Genomic DNA, 18,672 nt, shown 5'->3' on the forward strand with positions numbered 1-18,672 from the left:
TGAAAAGACCCTGATGCTGGGAAAGATTGAGGGCGGGAGGAGAAGGGGACAACAGAGGATGAGATGGTTGGATGGCATCACCGACTCAATGGACATGGGTTAGGATGGACTCTGGGAGTTGGTGATAGACAGGGAGGCCTGGCATGCTGCGGTTCATGGGGTTGCAAAGAGTTAGACACGACTGAGTGACTGAACTGAACTGTTCCTGAAAGAAGGAAAAACAGAAGGCAGAAAGATAACAAACCAAGTCTGCACCTTTCCCTAAGCGTTCCTTCTCTTGGAGGAGAGAAGGATTTGCACCATTTGGCTGGAGATGCATCTTGGGCTGTTTGGGGAAGGGCAGTTAATGAAAAGGCAACAAAGCTCATTCAGTTAGGAACCAGCCTGTTTCTGCAGCTGCCTTCAGAGTGAGTAAGGAGGAGGCTTGCCTGGTGCTGGTGAGCTGACATGGAGGCACCTTGCGTGGCCTTTGCCACCAGGTGGAAACAGTTCAGACCTCTCACTCCCTAACCCCCACCCCATTTCTCCAAGTGGTTTGACTCAAGCCAGAAGCACCTCCTAACAGCAACTGTGCTCCAGGAGAAAGCAGCTCAGCAGGGGGTGTGCACTCCCCTGCATGAGTGGCCTGGTCCATACCCCAGGGATTTGTGAGTGCCTCCAATAAAAATGGGGATAAATAGAGGTGTGAGCTTCCTTTACATCCCCTTCGCTGCAACTCAGACCCTTTGATGTCGCCCTTTAAGGCTCTGAACAGGACCGGCAAATTGGATATCTGATCTCTGAATAGTCACTTTGGGTCCCCACCCCATTTTTTTCTTTCTTGTTCAAACAGGTAAAAAACAAGGAGTCCCTGAAAATCGCAACAAAGGTAACCTTTCCACTCACTCATTTACCATCTCTACCTGCCCACACTCAAACCAGACCTTTCCAGGCCATCTGCCTTCCCTCTCTTCCTCTCCATGAATCTGTTATCTGCTCCTGTGGCCCAGATGCCTCATCCTGAGGACGGTGCAGAGATCTGGGGGTGGTCCCAAGCTGCCAAACCCAATCTAAGGTGGGACGCAGCACCCTCTGCTGTTAGCTCAAGGGGCCTTCTGTCAAGATTTCTCTTGGGAAGCCTGTGCGGTGATCTGCTCTTCCCAGGGTGCTGACCTCCTTGCTTCATTGCCCTTGGCCAGAGTTAAAGAGCAAGGATCGTTAGTCTCTGGGTTGGAAGTCTGCAGGGTCCTTATGGGGGAAGGGGTTAGGATGGGCAGTCCCTGCACCCTCTTCTTCCTCTTTTGGTGCCGTCTTCCCATCTAGATCCCTTCTCAGCTAGTCTTCTCTGGGGTGCAGAGAGCCCTTTCTCTGTAACCTCTTTCCCCACTTCTTTGTTCTCTCCACAGTCTGTTTTCTTCTTCCTGATTTGATGTGTGTTTCTTTTTTGGTGGCTGTGTTTACATCCTGTCTCTGTCTTATTTGTGAGTCTGACAGCAGAGACGATCTCTCAGGAAGGGCACCTAAGCAAAGGAGCAGAGCTCTTCAGGGTGAAGCTGGAGGGGTGCTGGGGGCCAGCAGGAACTGCTCTCTTGAGACAGCTCCTGGAGCCTTTTTCCTTTCATAACCCACATCATAGTGGGTTTTAGAAATAAAGACATCACATTGGAAAACTAGGACTCAACAAAAGTAATTCTTAAATTTCAGATCTCTTTAACTCTTCTTTTTAAAGCAAAATGGATTTCTATGTCTGTCTTTATCCCTGCCTTCTCTTGTTCCAGAGAGTCCCTCATACCAACTCCTTCCCTTAGGAAAAGGTACTTTGTTCCTCCCTACCTTCATCAGACAGGGGAGAAAGGAGATTTCCTTCCCCTATTGCTCAACTAATATAAGAGGGAACTGGAAAATACCCTGTGTCTGGGGTCTGTGTTTCTTCCATGAAAGTCTATATCTACGTAGAGAGAGAGGGGAACCTTTTAAAGAGCCAACTAAGACCCTAATGTGTTTCCCATGTGGCTCAGTGCTAAAGAAACTGCCTGCCAATGCAGGAGATGTGGGTTTGATCCCTGGGTCGGGAAGATCTCCTGGAAAGGGAAATGGCAACCCACTCCAGCATTGTTGCCTGGGAAATCCCATGGACAGAGGATCCTGGTGGGCTACAGTCCATGGGGTCACAAAAGAGTTGGACACGACTTAGCAACTAAACAACAAGACCCTTATGCTGTAGGAACATTTATCAACCTTCCCCTTCAGCCCCTTTCTGCAGTAAAGATTCACTGATTTAAGCACTGAATTCTAGGAAGGATGGCTGTTGGTAATAACACTGACTGGCAGGACAAATCCTCTTGCTGGAATAAACCTGGCTCGGGGCTCTGAGACAGTGCCAGGAAGCTGCCACTGGAGAGGAGAGCCATCCATTTCACCTCGAGTTGTTAAGATACGGTTCCCAAGGCCCTAAGAGAAGGCCAAGCTCCCCGAGGTCAGATCTGATGCCAGAGGTCCAAGGTGTGTTCCAGAAGCAGACAGAACGGTGTGTTAGCTTCCCCTTGCCTACTACTTGGGCTGCTGCCTGGCCTGCTGACCTGTCCTCCTCGTGTGTGCACCCTAGCAAAGACCCAAGATGGAGTGGCCTTGGAAATCCAGCCACTCAACAGCCAGGAGGGGATCGACAGTGAGGAAAAGGAGAAGAAGGCCGCCAAGCTGCCCAAAAAGGAGAAGTCCGTGCTGCAGGGCAAGCTGACCCGCCTGGCCGTCCAGATTGGGAAAGCTGGTGAGTAGGCGGGGCCTTCTCAGTGTGTCTGTCAGTCTTCCTCTGGGTCCTCGCCACTTTGATTGCCTCCTTTCTGTACCAACCAGGCCTGGAAGGAAGGAGCCGAAAATTCCAAGTGGCTGGTGCAGTTCAAGAATCCGTGTCCCTCCCTGTGACTGTTGGACCCTTGGCTTTAGCAGAGAGACAGGTCTTCCTATTTAGAGTTAAAGGCCCAAAACAAATGGGAGATTAACATTAGCAAGAAGGAAGACTTTAATAACTGCTCACCTGCTCAAGTATTGGCTTGAAAATTCCTGAAGGGTAGAGAAGGCTGCTGTTGGCTGGAGGCAGTTCTCTAGCATAGGAATGGCCACGTACAGGGCAATCAGTTCAAAATGAGGACTGGAAGGCAAAGGAAGACAATAATTAAAGAGGTGCTTTGCAGAGCAGAGGTCACTAAAGGCACTCCTGTGCATCGTGAGAGGAAACAGCTTCTCCATGCCTGACTCTGGAGAGGGTGGTGGGGAGGGGGCGGGGAGGGACGGAGCTGGAAGAGGCAGCGAGAGAAGATTGCTCCCTCAGCGGGTATCCCTCCAAGTAGTCTTCTCCTGCTGTTTACTTCCTGACCCCACCTCTGTGTTCACCACAGAGTCTAGCCCAATGCATCTCTCCGTGTACCGTTCACCTGGGACCATGTTACGGTGCAGATTCTGACTCAAGCAGTCTGGGTGGGACCTGCGTTCCTAACAAGCCCCCGGGTGGGGCCCGCGCTGCTGCTCTGCTGGGCACATAGTGAGAAGCAGGGACCTGCGGCGATCCACTTGAGCATTCAGCTCCTCGGTCACATCAGCCTGTTTCAAGTGGTCGGTCACCACATGTGGCCAGTGGCTCCCTATTGGACAGTGCAAACAGAACATTTTGAGCATCACAGAGTTTACAGAGCGTCAGCCTGGCCTGGCCATTCAGCTCCAGTACCCAGCTAATTTTGACCACCATGAAACCCCTTGCAAAGAGACAATAGATGAACAAGAAAAAGAAGTATGAAATCAAATCATTGAGCGTGGCACACAGGTTTGAAGCATTAAACACTTCCTGCCTAAGGCCTCCTGCTGCGCTCCTAATCCCCACCTTATTCTTTAGGGAGAACAGGCCACTGAGGGCTGTCACTGGTCTGTTCTCTTTGAACTTCCCACATCAAGCAAGGCCAAGGACCAGAAGGAAGCAAGGAAATGCACTACCCTGAGAGTGAAGGCCTTCCTAAAGTTTGCACCCTCGCTCGATGCTGTGCTTGTCCTGACCCTGAATATGCCTTCACTGATATAATCACCTCTAGCCTTGCTCTAATTTCCCTGAATCATTGGGCTCTCGGGAAAAGCAAAGATACGAATCAGAAAGCAGAACTCTTCCCAGATATTGTGCCACAGGTAGACCCAGATGCCCAAGTATTGATCCCCCAGCTCTCAGAGTAGCCAGGCAATACGTACGGCAGTCATAGCCCCCAGGCCAGTTGTTTTCTGACCCAGAGCTTGTTCTTCCATTGTAGGATGTGTAGGATGAGCAACTGTGGCAGTTTGCTCGAGACCTTCTCAATTTTAGTACTGAAAGTCCCACAGCCCAGGAAACTGCTCAGTCTCTCAGGCAAACCAGGATGGTTGGTCCTCCTCTGGTGTGCCATACCAACACCTCCCCGTGCCTTCATCTCCTCATAAAAGAGGATGATAATAGTAACGTATCTCGCAGGGTTGTTGTGAGGATTAGTGAGTTCCTACCTGGAAGTGCTCGCCTGGCTCAGAGTGAGCACTGCCCGAACAGTTGCCTTGTTGTCATCTTCTGTCCGTGCCGTGTCAGGAGAGAGGCTGGGAGGCACTCTTCCAAGGGTTAGTTATGTAGGTGTTGTGCTAACACCATAGGGCATCGCTGTGAACATGTGAATTGCCTGACATTCTCAGTCTACTAGAGAAAAAGTCAATAAACTGCCAAGGAAAGAGGTAACAGAAGTCACTACATCATGATCTGTGGGAAGATAGTAGCTCTGAGATTGAATCTTAAAATGCTGTTTTTGGAAAACTGTACCAACCCCCTTATTTATAAATGAGGAAATAGGCTCAGAGAGGGGTCAAGACCAGTCCAAAGCCACGAGTCAAGTTGGTACAGCACTGAAACTGATACCCATGTCTTTAGAATGCAAAACCATGTCTTTCGCCCACACCGTAATGTACAAGTACCAGAGACCAGCTAGGGCCTTGGGGTATGACCAGGTAGATATCCGTCTCCAGTTAGGGCCCCAGGAATGCCCTCAAGCCTGGGTTCACGTGATTTCTTTCCTGGACAGGTCTGATCATGTCTGCAATCACAGTTCTCATCCTGATTCTGTACTTCGTGATCGACAACTTTGTGATCCAGCGCAGACCGTGGCTGGCCGAGTGCACCCCCATCTACGTGCAGTACTTTGTCAAGTTCTTCATCATCGGCGTCACGGTGCTGGTGGTGGCTGTGCCCGAGGGGCTGCCCCTGGCCGTCACCATCTCACTGGCTTACTCTGTGAAGGTGAGGCTGGGCTGAGGCTCTGCTCTTTGAGAACACAGACCGGAGGGAAGGGCGCCACGCAGCTCTGCTGAAAGGACGGCCACTTTGTCTTCGTAAACTCTGGGTGATACCTTCCAGGGGCACGAGCCGCTGGCATCAACGTTTACCTAACCCAGTAGCATCTTAAGAGGGTTTACAAAAATGGTATCTTGCATTTTTGTATGGGAGCGGAAAATGAAACGCGGAGAGTTGCTGGCTGGGAAATGGCCTCTGACCTGAGTTTTGGAGAGCTCAGCCGGCCACTCTGCGGTCTCCTCTATTCTCCTTTGTAGAAAATGATGAAGGACAACAACCTGGTGCGGCACTTGGACGCATGTGAGACCATGGGCAACGCCACAGCCATCTGCTCGGACAAGACGGGCACGCTGACCATGAACCGCATGTCTGTGGTGCAGGCTTACATTGGAGACACGCGTTACCATCAGATCCCAGGCCCTGATGACCTCGTGCCCAAGGTCCTGGACCTTATTGTCAATGGCATTTCCATCAACAGTGCCTACACCTCTAAGATTCTGGTAAGCTCTTCTTTTGCCGGGACACTTAAAATGGGTAGTTGGAAGGAACCATTGATTTTTCTCATTTATTCTGCCTGAACTGCCATCCCAGTTCCCATTTCCCACTCCCCAGTGAATGTGTCTGGGGTGAGACTAGGGAGTAATCCGTGGAAGGAGACTGGGAGATGGGCTGGGGGAATGAGGCAGGTAGGAATCTGGGGCTGTGAAATCACCGTGGAAAGGCAGTATCTCTAAAAAGAGGCCTCATGCTGGTAGCAGAATTGAGCTTATTATGAGTAAATCACTTAGTTTCTGGAAGCTAAGAGAGAGTGTTAGAGGCACCAGCACCAGCCCCACGGCAGCTAAAAAGACCCCAGGCCCCGGGTGGCTCCGGGGCCAGGTCACCACGGCCACGGCCTGCACCCCCGTGGGCCCCGGGCACACGCGTGAAAGCCTCCTGAGGGAGTCCTTCCCCGGCCGGCCCCTCGCTCCGCCGGCCCACCGGTGCCTTTCTTTCCAGCCTCCGGAGAAGGAGGGCGGCCTGCCCCGGCAGGTGGGCAACAAGACCGAGTGCGCCCTGCTGGGCTTCGTCTCGGACCTGAAGCAGGATTACCACGCCGTGCGCAGCGAGGTGCCCGAGGAGAAGCTCTACAAAGTGTACACCTTCAACTCGGTGCGCAAGTCCATGAGCACGGTCATCGAGAAGCCGGGCGGCGGCTACCGCATGTACAGCAAGGGCGCCTCCGAGATCATCCTGCGCAAGTGAGCCCCCCCAGCTTCTTCCCCCAGGGTCCTCCCCTCGGGGAGGTCTGGGTGTCGGCCCCATGCTGAGCCACCCGGATAATAGCAGACCCTCCTTCCGGGTGGTAACATCATGACAAGATCTGAGCTTGGTTCTGGCCAAGCCGTGCGGTTACGTACTTTGGATGCTATACTTACACTTTACAACTCAGGGAGGCAGATGCTGTCATTATCCCTGTTTTACAGATGAGGAAACAGAGGTGTAGTGAAGTTCAGTAACTTGCTAGAGGGGATACAACGGATAGTGGTCCAGGCAGGATTCAGACCTAGGCAATCCATGCTTCAATTTCCTATTCTGAAGAGAGAATACCCACTTATCTCACAGGGTTACTCTGATTAAATGATTGAATGAAAAATGCCTTGCACATAGTAAGCACGAGAAATGTTAGTTCTGTGTTCCTTTTCCTTTTCATTCTCAGTTCTGATCACTGGAAGTTGCATAATCAAAGTGGCTAGACGATCCATAGGGCATTAAAAGTTGACCTATGTGGATACAGGGCCAGTAGCTAAAAACCAGTGCCTCAGCATGGGTTTAGCGCCACCATGGGTGACACTCTGTCATTGCCCACACCCTCTGCCCTGAGCCCTCTAGAGACTGGGGATTGAGAAGGTCTCTCTACCCCTGAGAAGCTCAAAAGAGTAGGTGACCCACGCACAGCTCTTGGTGTTGCGTTCCCAGATGAGTAGGAGCAGATGACAGGGGAGAGCGACACGTTCTGCCCACCTATCAGCCACCCCACCCTGGATACAGGGGCTCAGCTTTGGGCGATGAGTGGAGATTACGGCCACCCAGTAGTGTATTTAGGAGTCATGCAGAGTGGTCAGGGTGTCCGTAACGTGTCGAAGCACACTGGGCGGGAGGTGGGGTGCTGAGTTCTGACTGTGCACCTCCCCAGGTGTAATCGAATCCTGGACAAAAAGGGGGAGGCCGTGCCATTCAAGAATAAGGACCGAGATGAGATGGTCCGCACCGTCATCGAGCCCATGGCCTGTGAGGGGCTGCGGACTCTCTGCATCGCTTACCGGGATTTCAACGATGGAGAGCCCCCGTGGGACAACGAGAGCGAGATCCTCACTGAGCTGACCTGTATCGCAGTGGTGGGCATCGAGGACCCTGTGCGCCCAGAGGTGAGGCTCTGACTTGGGAGCAGGGCTGGGAAGCATGAAGGGGAGTCTTCCAGCGGCCGTGGCCCCTGCACGTGACCTAATGAGCAGCCACGCAGGAGTCACGGGAACCGCGGTACCAGCTCCGTTTCTAGCTGTGACTGGGGAAACTTCGGCAAGTCAGCTAACTGCTTCTCGTTTGCTGGGATAGGTGTTGCTGTGCTTCCTGCTTCACAGAACTGCTGAAGCTCACTGAAGTAATACAGAGTGGCAATCCCACTTCCTGTGGTTCATGCCGTCTATGGGCTGAGAAGCACAGGTTTCACTGGGCTAATAAGAACAGTTTGGCACTCAAGAATAGTGAGGAGGTGGGATTAATTGAGACACCAACTTTGGCTCTAGTCACGTCCCTTCGATCCACACATCTTGTCAGGCGCCCGTAGAGTAGCTCCACACTACTTGCAACGTTTGGAGGCGTGACAGGGTGTCATGCAGTTGGCAAACTCAAAAGAACTGATGTGGTTGGAGTATGTGCCAGGGGTGGAAGGTAGTTAAAACTTCTGCTGGAAAAGAAGGCAGTGGTAAAATCTCAAAAGGTCTAGCGTGCCTGCTAAGAAATCTAGATTGTAAGTGAGAGAATACGCTTTTACACCTGGCTCCTGAGGCAGATTTCCCCTTCTACTCGTGGCCCGTGCAATCGTGCCAAGTCACTCAGTTGTGTCTGACTCTGTGACCCCATGGACTGTAGCCCAACCAGGCTCCTCTGTCCTTGGGATTCTCCAGGCAAGAATCCTGCAGTGGTTGCCATGCCCTCCTCCAGGGGATCTTCCTGACCCAGGGATCAAACCTATGTCTCCTGCATTGGCAGGCAGGTTCTTTACCACTGGCACCACCTGGGAAGCCCTCAACTCATGGTGCAATAAGGCAAATTCAAATGTGAGTTTCATGGGTAGGACAGAAGGGGGCACCAAGCAATATAAAGCTGACCAGACTCGGCCTGCACCCCATGGTTCTACTTCCAGGGTGCCTCTCTCCTGTCCGCAGTGAGGGACAGCTGAGCAGAAGCCGATGGCCAGGCCTCGCCACCCCCACCTCTCCTTTCCGCTTGCTTCACTCTCCGCAGGTGCCAGAAGCTATCGCCAAATGCAAGCGAGCTGGCATCACTGTCAGGATGGTGACAGGGGACAACATCAACACAGCCCGTGCCATCGCCACCAAGTGCGGCATTGTGACACCTGGGGACGACTTTCTGTGCTTAGAAGGCAAAGAATTCAATCGCCTCATCCGAAACGAGAAGGGCGAGGTGAGCTTTAGGTGGTGGGAATCAGAGCCTCCTTCATTAGGGGAAGGCTGATGCGCGTGTAAGGCATCCAGGACAGGTGGGAGAATATAGATGGTTTCTAAATTAAAATCTATTCATAGTGAGACGTGCCTTTTACCAAAGCTGCTCAGACGGTAAAATTGGGAATTTTTTCTTCTCACTGTATTCATTCACAGGCTATCCTTGAGACTCACTTTTTACATCTCCACATTTTCTCCAGTCGTGGGATGATTTTCCCTGATTTTCCTCTACCCCACCCCTCCTGTGACTGGCAGGGCCTCGGGCTGGTGACAGGGTATGATCTGGGTGTGGGAAGGCCACAGCTCCTGGTCTAAGTAGAGATTGAAGCTAAGACCTCAGAGGCACTACTTCAGCCAACAGTGAAGGGTCCCACCTTCCGTCACGGGTCTCAAAACTAGGGGGTTGGCTCCCAGGGAGGGAATTGGGAGGAAAAGGAGACAAGCAGGGCCTGAACGGTCAGCATCCGTGAACCTGCCCTCGGAGCCAAGCTGGCTACTTCGCCTTCCCTGGAGGCCACGGTCACGCTCCTGGGGGGCCCTGGGACACCAGCTGCCCCAGGAGCTTGGTGCGTGTGGAGACTTTCCTGGTGGCTGCTCTGAGCTTGACTGACCCAGGTGTGTCTGCTGCTGCAGGTAGAGCAGGAAAAGCTGGACAAGATCTGGCCTAAGCTCCGAGTGCTGGCGCGGTCTTCCCCCACTGACAAGCACACGCTGGTGAAAGGTGAGGTCGGCTCCTGAGCAGGTGCCTGGGATAGAGGAAGGCAGACCAGGGCGAGCACAGATAAAGAACCGAAGCCAAAGCAACTCTCTCATCCTGAATAGGGAGGCCTAGGAGAGCTTCCCAGCTCATGGGAAGAACATGCAGGTTAGCAAACGTCTGAGCACCTGGTGAGTATAAGCTATATGATGAAGTTGTTTTTAAACATTATCGTATCTTGTTTGTCGATAGTACTGGGAATTAGGCAATACAGGTTAAGCTCTTCCCATTCTGCAAAAAAGAAAGTTTGAGGCTGAAACAACACGTAAGTTATCCAGACTGCCCAAGTGGTAAATGGAAGTGTTATCGTTCAACCTCTGGGTCTCTGCCTTCAAATCATGCAGTGCTTTTTCGACTGCATAATAGCTGTCTTGATGTACCTGACAGGATATCTGACGAGGTCAGACTTTCTTAGCTTAGATTGCTACCTGTGAAACAATTTACTGCCATTTGGGGACGCTATAAAACCTCCAGCATAGGGAAAAAGAAGGAAAGAGCGTAAAAAAGGGAGGTAGTGACAGGGATTAGAGAGGAAGACGGAAAAAGCATCTTTTGTGGGAAACCGGTCCCCGCCCTCACTGTGGTGCGCCTGTCTCCCCAGGCATCATCGACAGCACTGTCGGGGACCAGCGACAAGTGGTGGCTGTCACCGGGGACGGCACCAATGACGGCCCAGCTCTGAAGAAAGCAGACGTCGGTTTTGCCATGGTAAGCAGCTCAGCATAGCGTCTCCTCTGACTGCAAGCTGCCTGCGCCAGTGGGAAGCCCAGACAGGCTCTGGTGCCCTTCTGCTTCCTGGACCTTCACAGCCCGCTTTGTGCTCTTTTCTCTAACTTCATCTCACCTGCCTGCCTGGCCAATCAGTTCAGTTCAGTTTAGTTCAGTCGATCAGTCATGTCCGACTCTGCGACCCCATGAATCACAGCACGCCAGGCCTCCCTGTTCTTCACCAACTCCCAGAGTTCACTCAGACTCACGTCCATTGAGTCAGTGATGCCATCCAGCCATCTCATCCTCTGTCGTCCCCTTCTCCTCCTGCCCCCAATCCCTCCCAGCATCAGGGTCTTTTTCAATGAGTCAACTCTTCGCATGAGGTGGCCAAAATACTGGAGTTTCAGCTTTAGCATCATTCCTTCCAAAGAAATCCCAGGGCTGATCTCCTTCAGAATGGACTGATTGGATCTCCTTGCAATCCAAGGGACTGTCAAGAGTCTTCTCCAATACCACAGTTCAAAAGCATCAATTCTTTGGTGTTCAGCCTTCTTCACAGTCCAACTCTCACATACATACATGACCACAGGAAAAACCATAGCCTTGACTAGACAGACCTTTGTTGGCAAAGTAATGTCTCTGTTTTTGAATGTGCTATCTAGGTTGGTCATAACTTTCCTTTCAAGGAGTAAGTCTTTTAATTTCATGGCTGCAGTCACCATCTGCAGTGATTTTGGAGCCCCCCAAAATAAAGTCTGACACTGTTTCCATGGTTTCCCCATCTATTTCCCATGAAGTGATGGGATTGGATGCCATGATCTTTGTTTTCTGAATGTTGAGCCTTAAGCCAACTTTTTCACTCTCCTCTTTCACTTTCATCAAGAGGCTTTTGAGTTCCTCTTCACTTTCTGCCATAAGGGTGGTGTCATCTGCATATCTGAGGTTGATATTTCTCCCTGCAATCTTGATTCCAGCTTGTGTTTCTTCCAGTCCAGCGTTTCTCATGATGTACTCTGCACATAAGTTGAATAAGCAGGGTGACAATATACAGCCTTGACGTACTCGTTTTCCTATTTGGAACCAGTCAGTTGTTCCATGTCCAGTTCTAACTGTTGCTTCCTGACCTGATACAGATTTCTCAAGAGGCAGGTCAGGTGGTCTGGTATTCCTATCTCTTTCAGAATTTTGCACAGTTTGTTGTGATCCACACAGTCAAAGGCTTTGGCATAGTCAATAAAGCAGAAATAGATGTTTTTCTGGAACTCTCTTGCTTTTTCCATGATCCAGCGGATGTTGGCAATTTGATTTCTGGTTCCTCTGCCTTTTCTAAAACCAGCTTGAACATCAGGAAGTTCACAGTTGACATATTGCTGAAGCCTGGCTTGGAGAATTTTGAGCATTACTTTACTAGCATGTGAGATGAGTGCAATTGTGCGGTAGTTTGAGCATTTTTTGGCATTGCCTTTCTTTGAGATTGGAATGAAAACTGACCTTTTCCAGTCCTGTGGCCACTGCTGAGTTTTCCAAATTTGCTGGCATATTGAGTGCAGCACTTTCACAGCATCATCTTTCAGGATTTGAAATAGCTCCACTGGAATTCCATCACCTCCACTAGCCTTGTTCGTAGTGATTCTTCGTAAGGCCCACTTGACTTCACATTCCAGGATGTCTGGCTCTAGGTCAGTGATCACACCCTATATAATGAGGGACTCATGAAGTATGAAGACAGGGAAATCACGAGGTTTCATTACCCAGGAAAATAAGACAAACTGAAACTTACCCATGAATATGATAATATTGTCTGCCTAGGCACACTAGAGAAAATTCACATTCCATATGGAAAGTGTTTATTCTGTAGTTAGCACTGTTCATCACTCTGCTTATGAGGCCAGGAGCATCAGAGTCACTTAGAAAGTTGATTTAAATCACATATTTCAAGGTTCGACAGTCAGCTATGTTGATTCAATAGCATCTGGGCCAGGTCCCAGAATGTATGTTGTTGTTCATTTGCCAAGTTATGGCCGACTCTTTGTGACCCCACGGACTGCCGCACACCAGGCTTCCCTGTCCATCACCACCTCCTGGAGTTTGCTCAAACTCTTGTCCATCGAGTCAGTGATGCCATCCAACTATCTCATCCTTTGTCATCCCCTTCTCCTCCTGCCCTCAGTCTTTCCCAGCATCAGGGTCTTTTCCAGTGAGTCAGCTCTTCGCATCAAGTGGCCAAAGTATTGAAGCTTCACCTTCAGCATCAGCCCTTCCAATGAATATTCAGGGTTGATTTCCTTTAGGATGGATTTGTTTGATCTCCTTGCTGTCCAAGGGACTCTCAAGAGTCTTCTCCATCACTGCAGTTTGAAAGCATTAATTCTTCGGAACTCAGCCTTCTTTATGGTCCAGTCTCACATCCATACATGACCACTGGAAAAACCATAGCCTTGACTAGACAGACCTTTGTTGGCCAAGTAATGTCTCTGCATTTTAATATGCTGTCTAGGTTGGTCATAGCTTTTCTTTCAAGGAGCACGCGTCTTTTAATTTTGTGACTACAGTCACCATCCGCAGTGATTTTGGAGCCCAAACAGAAATCTTTAGGTTTTTCTTAATAGGTACACTTGTTGATTCTAATGCTCAGGGACATTTAGAAGCCCTCAGATAGCAAAGTACATTCTCACATTGAAGTAGGTAATGATTGTAAGCTTCCCATACATTTTGAACTGTTGGTGATTTTTAAGCAGTAGAAGGTGATTCAAGAAGAAATCTATATTTAGCGTGCTCTCTTTACCCAGAAAATAAATTTTAAAAGTTTTTATCCTAGGGAATTTCAAGAACATACAAAAATAGAATAGTTTATTGACTCCCCGTGTACCTGTTACCCAGAATAAATCTTGCTGGGTGGGCCAGTGTTGGCCCACACATACGCATTCCCCCTTCTCCAGCTGGCTTACTCCAAAACATTTCCAAGATGTTATATCATTTCATCCAGTATGTGTCTCTGGAAGAGAAATATGTATCAATAAAATATATTTAAAAGAATCGTATGCCATTGTCTCACAGCAATATTGATCCCTTGCTATCATTAGCTATCTAGTCCGTGTTCACATTTCTCTTCATAAGTTTTTTGTTTTTCTAAATTATTTGTCCAAATTGGAATCCAAACAAGATCCATACACTGCGGTTGGTTGATATATGTCTTAAATGTATGAATCTATAATAGTAGTTCCTGAAGTGCGCTCTTCCGCCTCCGCCTGGAAACCTACAGAAATGCAGATTTTTCAGGCCTCACCCCAGATCTACTAAGTCAGAAACCTTGCAGTGGGGGCCCAGCAGTCTGTGTTTGAACAGACCCTCTGGGTGATTCTCACGCATCCTAAAGTTTAAGAACCACTGACCCCACAGGACCTACGTGTCAGGGGTTCCGAAGACCACCCTTTACATTTGTGGATTCAGTGGAAGGGCTCAGGGGACGGGGCCTCTAACTGTGCTCATGGCTAAGATTTAATCCACTGGTATACGAAGAATCTAGTAAAACAGAGTCACAGACAGGGTCTGGAATCCACATGCAGGCTTCCTGTGATTGCTCCCTGCTGTGAGGGGGTCAAAAAGAGCGCCTGCTTTCCCTAGCAACGAAAATGTAGCGATGCAGGTGATGTTTCTGCCCAGAGAGACACATCAGAGACTTGGTACCCTAGAGTTCTATTAAGGTTGGCCATATAAGCACCATCAACCCAGCATATGCTAAGATTCCAGACTCCTAGAAGGAAGCAGGTTTTCAATGGAAAATAAGAAAAACTAGTGAATCACTAACTAATTTTCAGTTAATGTTGACTGAGAGCATTCTGAGAGCCAAGTTACCAGATGCTAACCAAGCGTCAACCTTGCAAACAGACGTTTCGCAAGATAGCAGTCTCAGCCATGCTATGTTAATTCTTTTCTGCACAAGCCTTTGCATATTTTTTCCTAGCTATTTGATTTTGAAGGAAACAGTTTGTTTTTCTATGTAGGATATACCACGTCATGGATTTTGTTGATTATATCCCTATGTCCTTTAACGTGCCCTTGTATTTCCTATAAAGTAGTATTTAGTTCCGAGCAGTCAGATTCTACACCCCATCTTTCACTAAGGGCTGCAATATGACAGTGTTCTGATTTTCTTTATTTATTACCTTGAATAGTTCTATAAAAAGAAAATTACCCTCATCAACCCTTTGGTTCAGCTCCTATGTGAAAGATAGGTTAAATGCTTGATTTTTCTCCACTATTTACCAGTTCCCAAAGCAATGAGTTGATTTTTGGGGGATCCTCCAAAGTTGTCCAATGAACCTCATGCAAAGAGTTGACTCCTTGGAAAAGACTCTGATGCTGGGAGGGATTGGGGGCAGGAGGAGAAGGGGACGACAGAGGATGAGATGGCTGGATGGCATCACCGACTCTATGGATGTGAGTTTGAGTGAACCCCGGGAGTTGGTGATGGACAGGGAGGCCTGGCATGCTGCGATTCATGGGGTCGCAGAGTTGGACACGACCGAGCAACTGAACTGAACTGAAACTACTAAAAGTTAATTGTCTGTTTTTTTAAAATATCATTATAAGCTCATATTGTTTTGAACATATGTGATATGTTTCCGTCCATTGCCCATATTATTTTGATGTTCATACCCATCATTAGCCTCTTCCACACTGCTAAGCACTTTGAGTATAACCTCAATTCTCTGTGTAATAGCGTTCCTGATCTCTTACATGATAAGATGTTCCACATCCGTCATGCATATTTCTTGTCCTAGATCTAGAATCATCCACTTTTCAAAGGAGTTCTGCTTCATTTTAGTGAGAAATGGTATTTAGAGAACACAATCTGAATGTCAGGATGTTCTTTACTTCTGAGTAAATTATTGTTTCTAGAACTTTTCATTGGACAAAGCTAGGAAATACGTCTTTCATATCGCTTTTTGGTTTTGTGTTTCTTTGTTTTAAAGGTAGAATACTTCATGAATTCATATTGGCATTTCCAATTCAAATTTAGAATTCTAGAACCAACTTCCTAATTTTACTTCCCTGATTTTACATCCATCTAAGGGTATTAACATAATTATTATTTGCTTTATCCTAATATATATGTAATAGTCTCAAGATAGCAATAATAATACAATTACTGTACTGCTGCTTCTGCTGCTAAGTCACTGCAGTCGTGTCCGACTCTTTGCGACCCCATAGACGGCAGCCCACCAGGCTCCCCGTCCCTGGGATTCTCCAGGCAAGAACACTGGAGTGGGTTGCCATTTCCTTCTCCGATGCATGAAAGGAAAAGTGAAAGTGAAGTCATTCAGTCATGTCCAACTTTTAACGACCCCATGGACTGCAGCCTACCAGGCTCCTCCGTCCATGGGATTTTCCAGGCAAGAGTACTGGAGTGGGGTGCCATTGCCTTCTCCATTACTGTACTAAAAACAGTTAAAGATTTTTCTTATAGTTCTTTTTATCCTGTAGGTATATCCTACTACAGAGGTAGGATCAAAGTACTGTGTTTTTCAAAAAGTCATTTAGAACTTTTCATTTTGTGTGGTTTGCTATCAACTGGTTATACCAGTTCATTTATATCATGTGTTGGGTTGGTTTTTTTTTTTTTTCCCATTTTTTGAGATTGCTTATTTTAAACTTAATGTTGTTTTATACCTATATGAAGTAGTTACATAATTCTAAACTAAAGTATATAGAACAAGATCTATTTATAGAAGTCTAGCTTCCATCCCTGTCACCTCTAGCCTGTTGCCTCCTTCTTAATTCCACAGATAGCATCTTTGATTTTTGGTTTATCCTTCTGTTTGCTCCTTTAAAAATACAATCACATGTGTAGTATATTTATATCCCATTGTCTTAAATAAGTGACACTTAGCTATATTTATCTGTATACACACTATATACTCTTTTTTTTTTTCCACCTTGCTGTTTTTCATTTAACAACCTAACTAGGAGATTATTCCATAGTAGTACTTATTTAAAGACATCCTTTCTTTCTTTCTTTTCTTTCTCTTCTTTCTTCTAATACTGCATAGTACAGAATTATGTGGATATATGAGAGAATCTTCTGAAAGGGAAATTGAATTATATAGTGTATCTAACAGATATTCATTTGTTGCAATCTGGATAGGAAAATAATATTACCAGGTAAACAGAACAAAGAATCTAATGGTACAGGTCAGATTCACAAACAAGCTCCTCTGTAGGTTTTAGGGGCTGTAAGACATGGCATAGAAGTATGGTCCGGGGGTGTTAGGAACAGCTTTGTTTAGCAAGCAGGGCTTAATTAATTTACAGGGGCCTTAAGGATAGATGTCGGACACGACTGAGCAACTCTCACTTTATTAAGGATAGATAGGATTTAAATGGAAGGGGAAAGAGGATGTTCCAGGCTTGGACAAAGGGTGTAAGTAGAAGACTGAACTCTCGAAGTGAATGAGAGAATTCAGGGAGTTATGAATAAATTAGTAGGTTTTGAGCAGAAAGCTTATATAAGAGCAGTTTGGAAAATGAACCAGAGTTCACTTGTTGAAGGCTTTGACTACCTGATCAGAAAGTTTACTGTTTCTCAAGCTCTGCTTTCAACCACTGGTATGTCTATTTACAAACCTCGAGTGGCAAAGAGTCAGACACGACTGAGCGACTGAACTGAACTGAACTGAGTGGTTCCCCAGAAATAGGATTTTGAATAAGGACAGGATATCTGAACCATGCTGCTGGACTGCTCCTTCTAGGAAAGAACGTAGGGTGACTTGAAGGTGTGGGGGACATAAGGATTTAAAGTGGATATTTAATTTGAAGGTAGAACAGAAAGGACTTTTCCCCTATCTTCTAATTGCTTTCTGAGTTGGAGAAGTAGGCAGGACAGGAGACCGGAATATCAAATGTGCCTGTGATTTCCAGTCTCAGTTCTGGAGTGCGGTGCTGGCATCGTGGCCTGGTGCCCTTTTCCACGAGTCACAGCGGCACCTTCCCCTTCCTTTCCTCTGGGAGAGAAGACCAGAACATGGTGGTTTAGTCTGTAGAACTCGTGTGGCTGCTGTGCCCTCTGATGTTTGTGCCGAGTTCTGAAGCTTCTTGGAGTTCAGGAAATGGGTTCCAAATACAGATGAGCTCCTTTTCCAGTTCCTCACTGTTTTCCTCCCCCCTCTTACCTAAGGGTATTGCAGGCACAGATGTGGCAAAGGAGGCCTCCGACATCATCCTAACAGACGACAACTTCACCAGCATCGTGAAGGCGGTGATGTGGGGACGGAACGTCTATGACAGCATCTCCAAGTTCCTGCAGTTCCAGCTCACCGTCAACGTGGTGGCCGTGATCGTGGCCTTCACTGGAGCCTGCATCACCCAGGTGGGATGAGCTGAGATGGGTGGGATGAGCTGAGATGGGAGGGATGAGGCTGGGGCCAAGGAACAAGGGGTGTGACGTTACAGTGTGTCGGCTGAGGAGCAAGGCCCAGCGTTTCTGCAGGGGTGTTGGGGCAGGAGTTCGCTCTCCCGAGTCTGCATCTGCTCCTGTGGGAGGATGATCATGTATTCACCATTAACGCAGCACTTACATGTTAGCCAGCATGATAAGCACTTATTTGTGGTTCTCTGATCTTCAACAACAGCCTTGCAGAGTAGGTATTATCCCCGTTTTACAGGTGAAGCACCCAAGGCTCAAAGAGGTTAAATAAGTTTCAAGTGTGACTCAGCTGGATAGCAGGAGGTAGGCCCTTTCAGGGGCAAAGGTGAGGCTGACGAGTGAGGCGAGGGGTAGTCTGCAAGGCAAGCTAAAAGGAGTGGTTCTTCTTCCTGCCAGGATTCCCCGCTGAAGGCCGTGCAGATGTTGTGGGTTAATCTAATCATGGACACCTTTGCCTCACTGGCCCTGGCCACAGAGCCTCCTACAGACTCTCTGCTGAAGCGCCGGCCCTACGGCCGCAATAAGCCTCTGATCTCGCGCACCATGATGAAGAACATCCTGGGTCACGCCGTCTATCAGCTCACCGTCATCTTTTTCCTTGTCTTTGCGGGTGAGCCACGGGGAGGTTGGGGAGGATGGGGTGGGGGCCGGCATGTAGAGTGCGAGAGACAGACGGGCAGAGATGGGCCCAAGAGGAGGAAGGAGCAGGGCGCAGGCTGAGCCAGCG

General features: G+C 48.3%; 1 protein-coding gene and 1 long non-coding RNA gene across 9 annotated transcripts in view; one reads left to right on the forward strand and one right to left on the reverse strand.

The window, feature by feature from the left end:
- The window catches only part of ATP2B4 (ATPase plasma membrane Ca2+ transporting 4), a 102,944-nt gene that overhangs the window by 66,424 nt on the left and 17,848 nt on the right, over positions 1–18,672 (forward strand). For 6 of the 8 annotated variants that reach the window (XR_008714723.1, XM_055581691.1, XM_055581685.1 and 3 more), the window contains 11 exons: positions 833–868; positions 2,585–2,746; positions 5,058–5,272; positions 5,584–5,826; positions 6,326–6,567; positions 7,503–7,734; positions 8,834–9,013; positions 9,685–9,772; positions 10,410–10,516; positions 17,697–17,888; positions 18,342–18,555. Coding sequence is in view for 7 of the 8 variants with exons in the window: in XM_055581691.1 (XP_055437666.1) it covers positions 833–868; positions 2,585–2,746; positions 5,058–5,272; positions 5,584–5,826; positions 6,326–6,567; positions 7,503–7,734; positions 8,834–9,013; positions 9,685–9,772; positions 10,410–10,516; positions 17,697–17,888; positions 18,342–18,555 (1,911 nt within the window). In the remaining variant the exon portion in view is untranslated. The remainder of the gene's footprint in view (positions 1–832; positions 869–2,584; positions 2,747–5,057; positions 5,273–5,583; positions 5,827–6,325; positions 6,568–7,502; positions 7,735–8,833; positions 9,014–9,684; positions 9,773–10,409; positions 10,517–17,696; positions 17,889–18,341; positions 18,556–18,672) is intronic. The other 2 variants (XM_055581687.1, XM_055581689.1) reach the window with 1 other exon arrangement.
- LOC129652754 (uncharacterized) lies at positions 17,186–17,825 on the reverse strand. The gene is made up of 2 exons (XR_008714725.1): positions 17,692–17,825; positions 17,186–17,523 (listed from the first exon to the last, which is right to left on the reverse strand). It is a non-coding gene; the product is annotated as an uncharacterized LOC129652754 (long non-coding RNA).

This window comes from Bubalus kerabau, chromosome 5 (genome assembly GCF_029407905.1).
Source record: "Bubalus kerabau isolate K-KA32 ecotype Philippines breed swamp buffalo chromosome 5, PCC_UOA_SB_1v2, whole genome shotgun sequence".
Taxonomy (NCBI): Eukaryota; Metazoa; Chordata; class Mammalia; order Artiodactyla; family Bovidae; genus Bubalus; species Bubalus kerabau.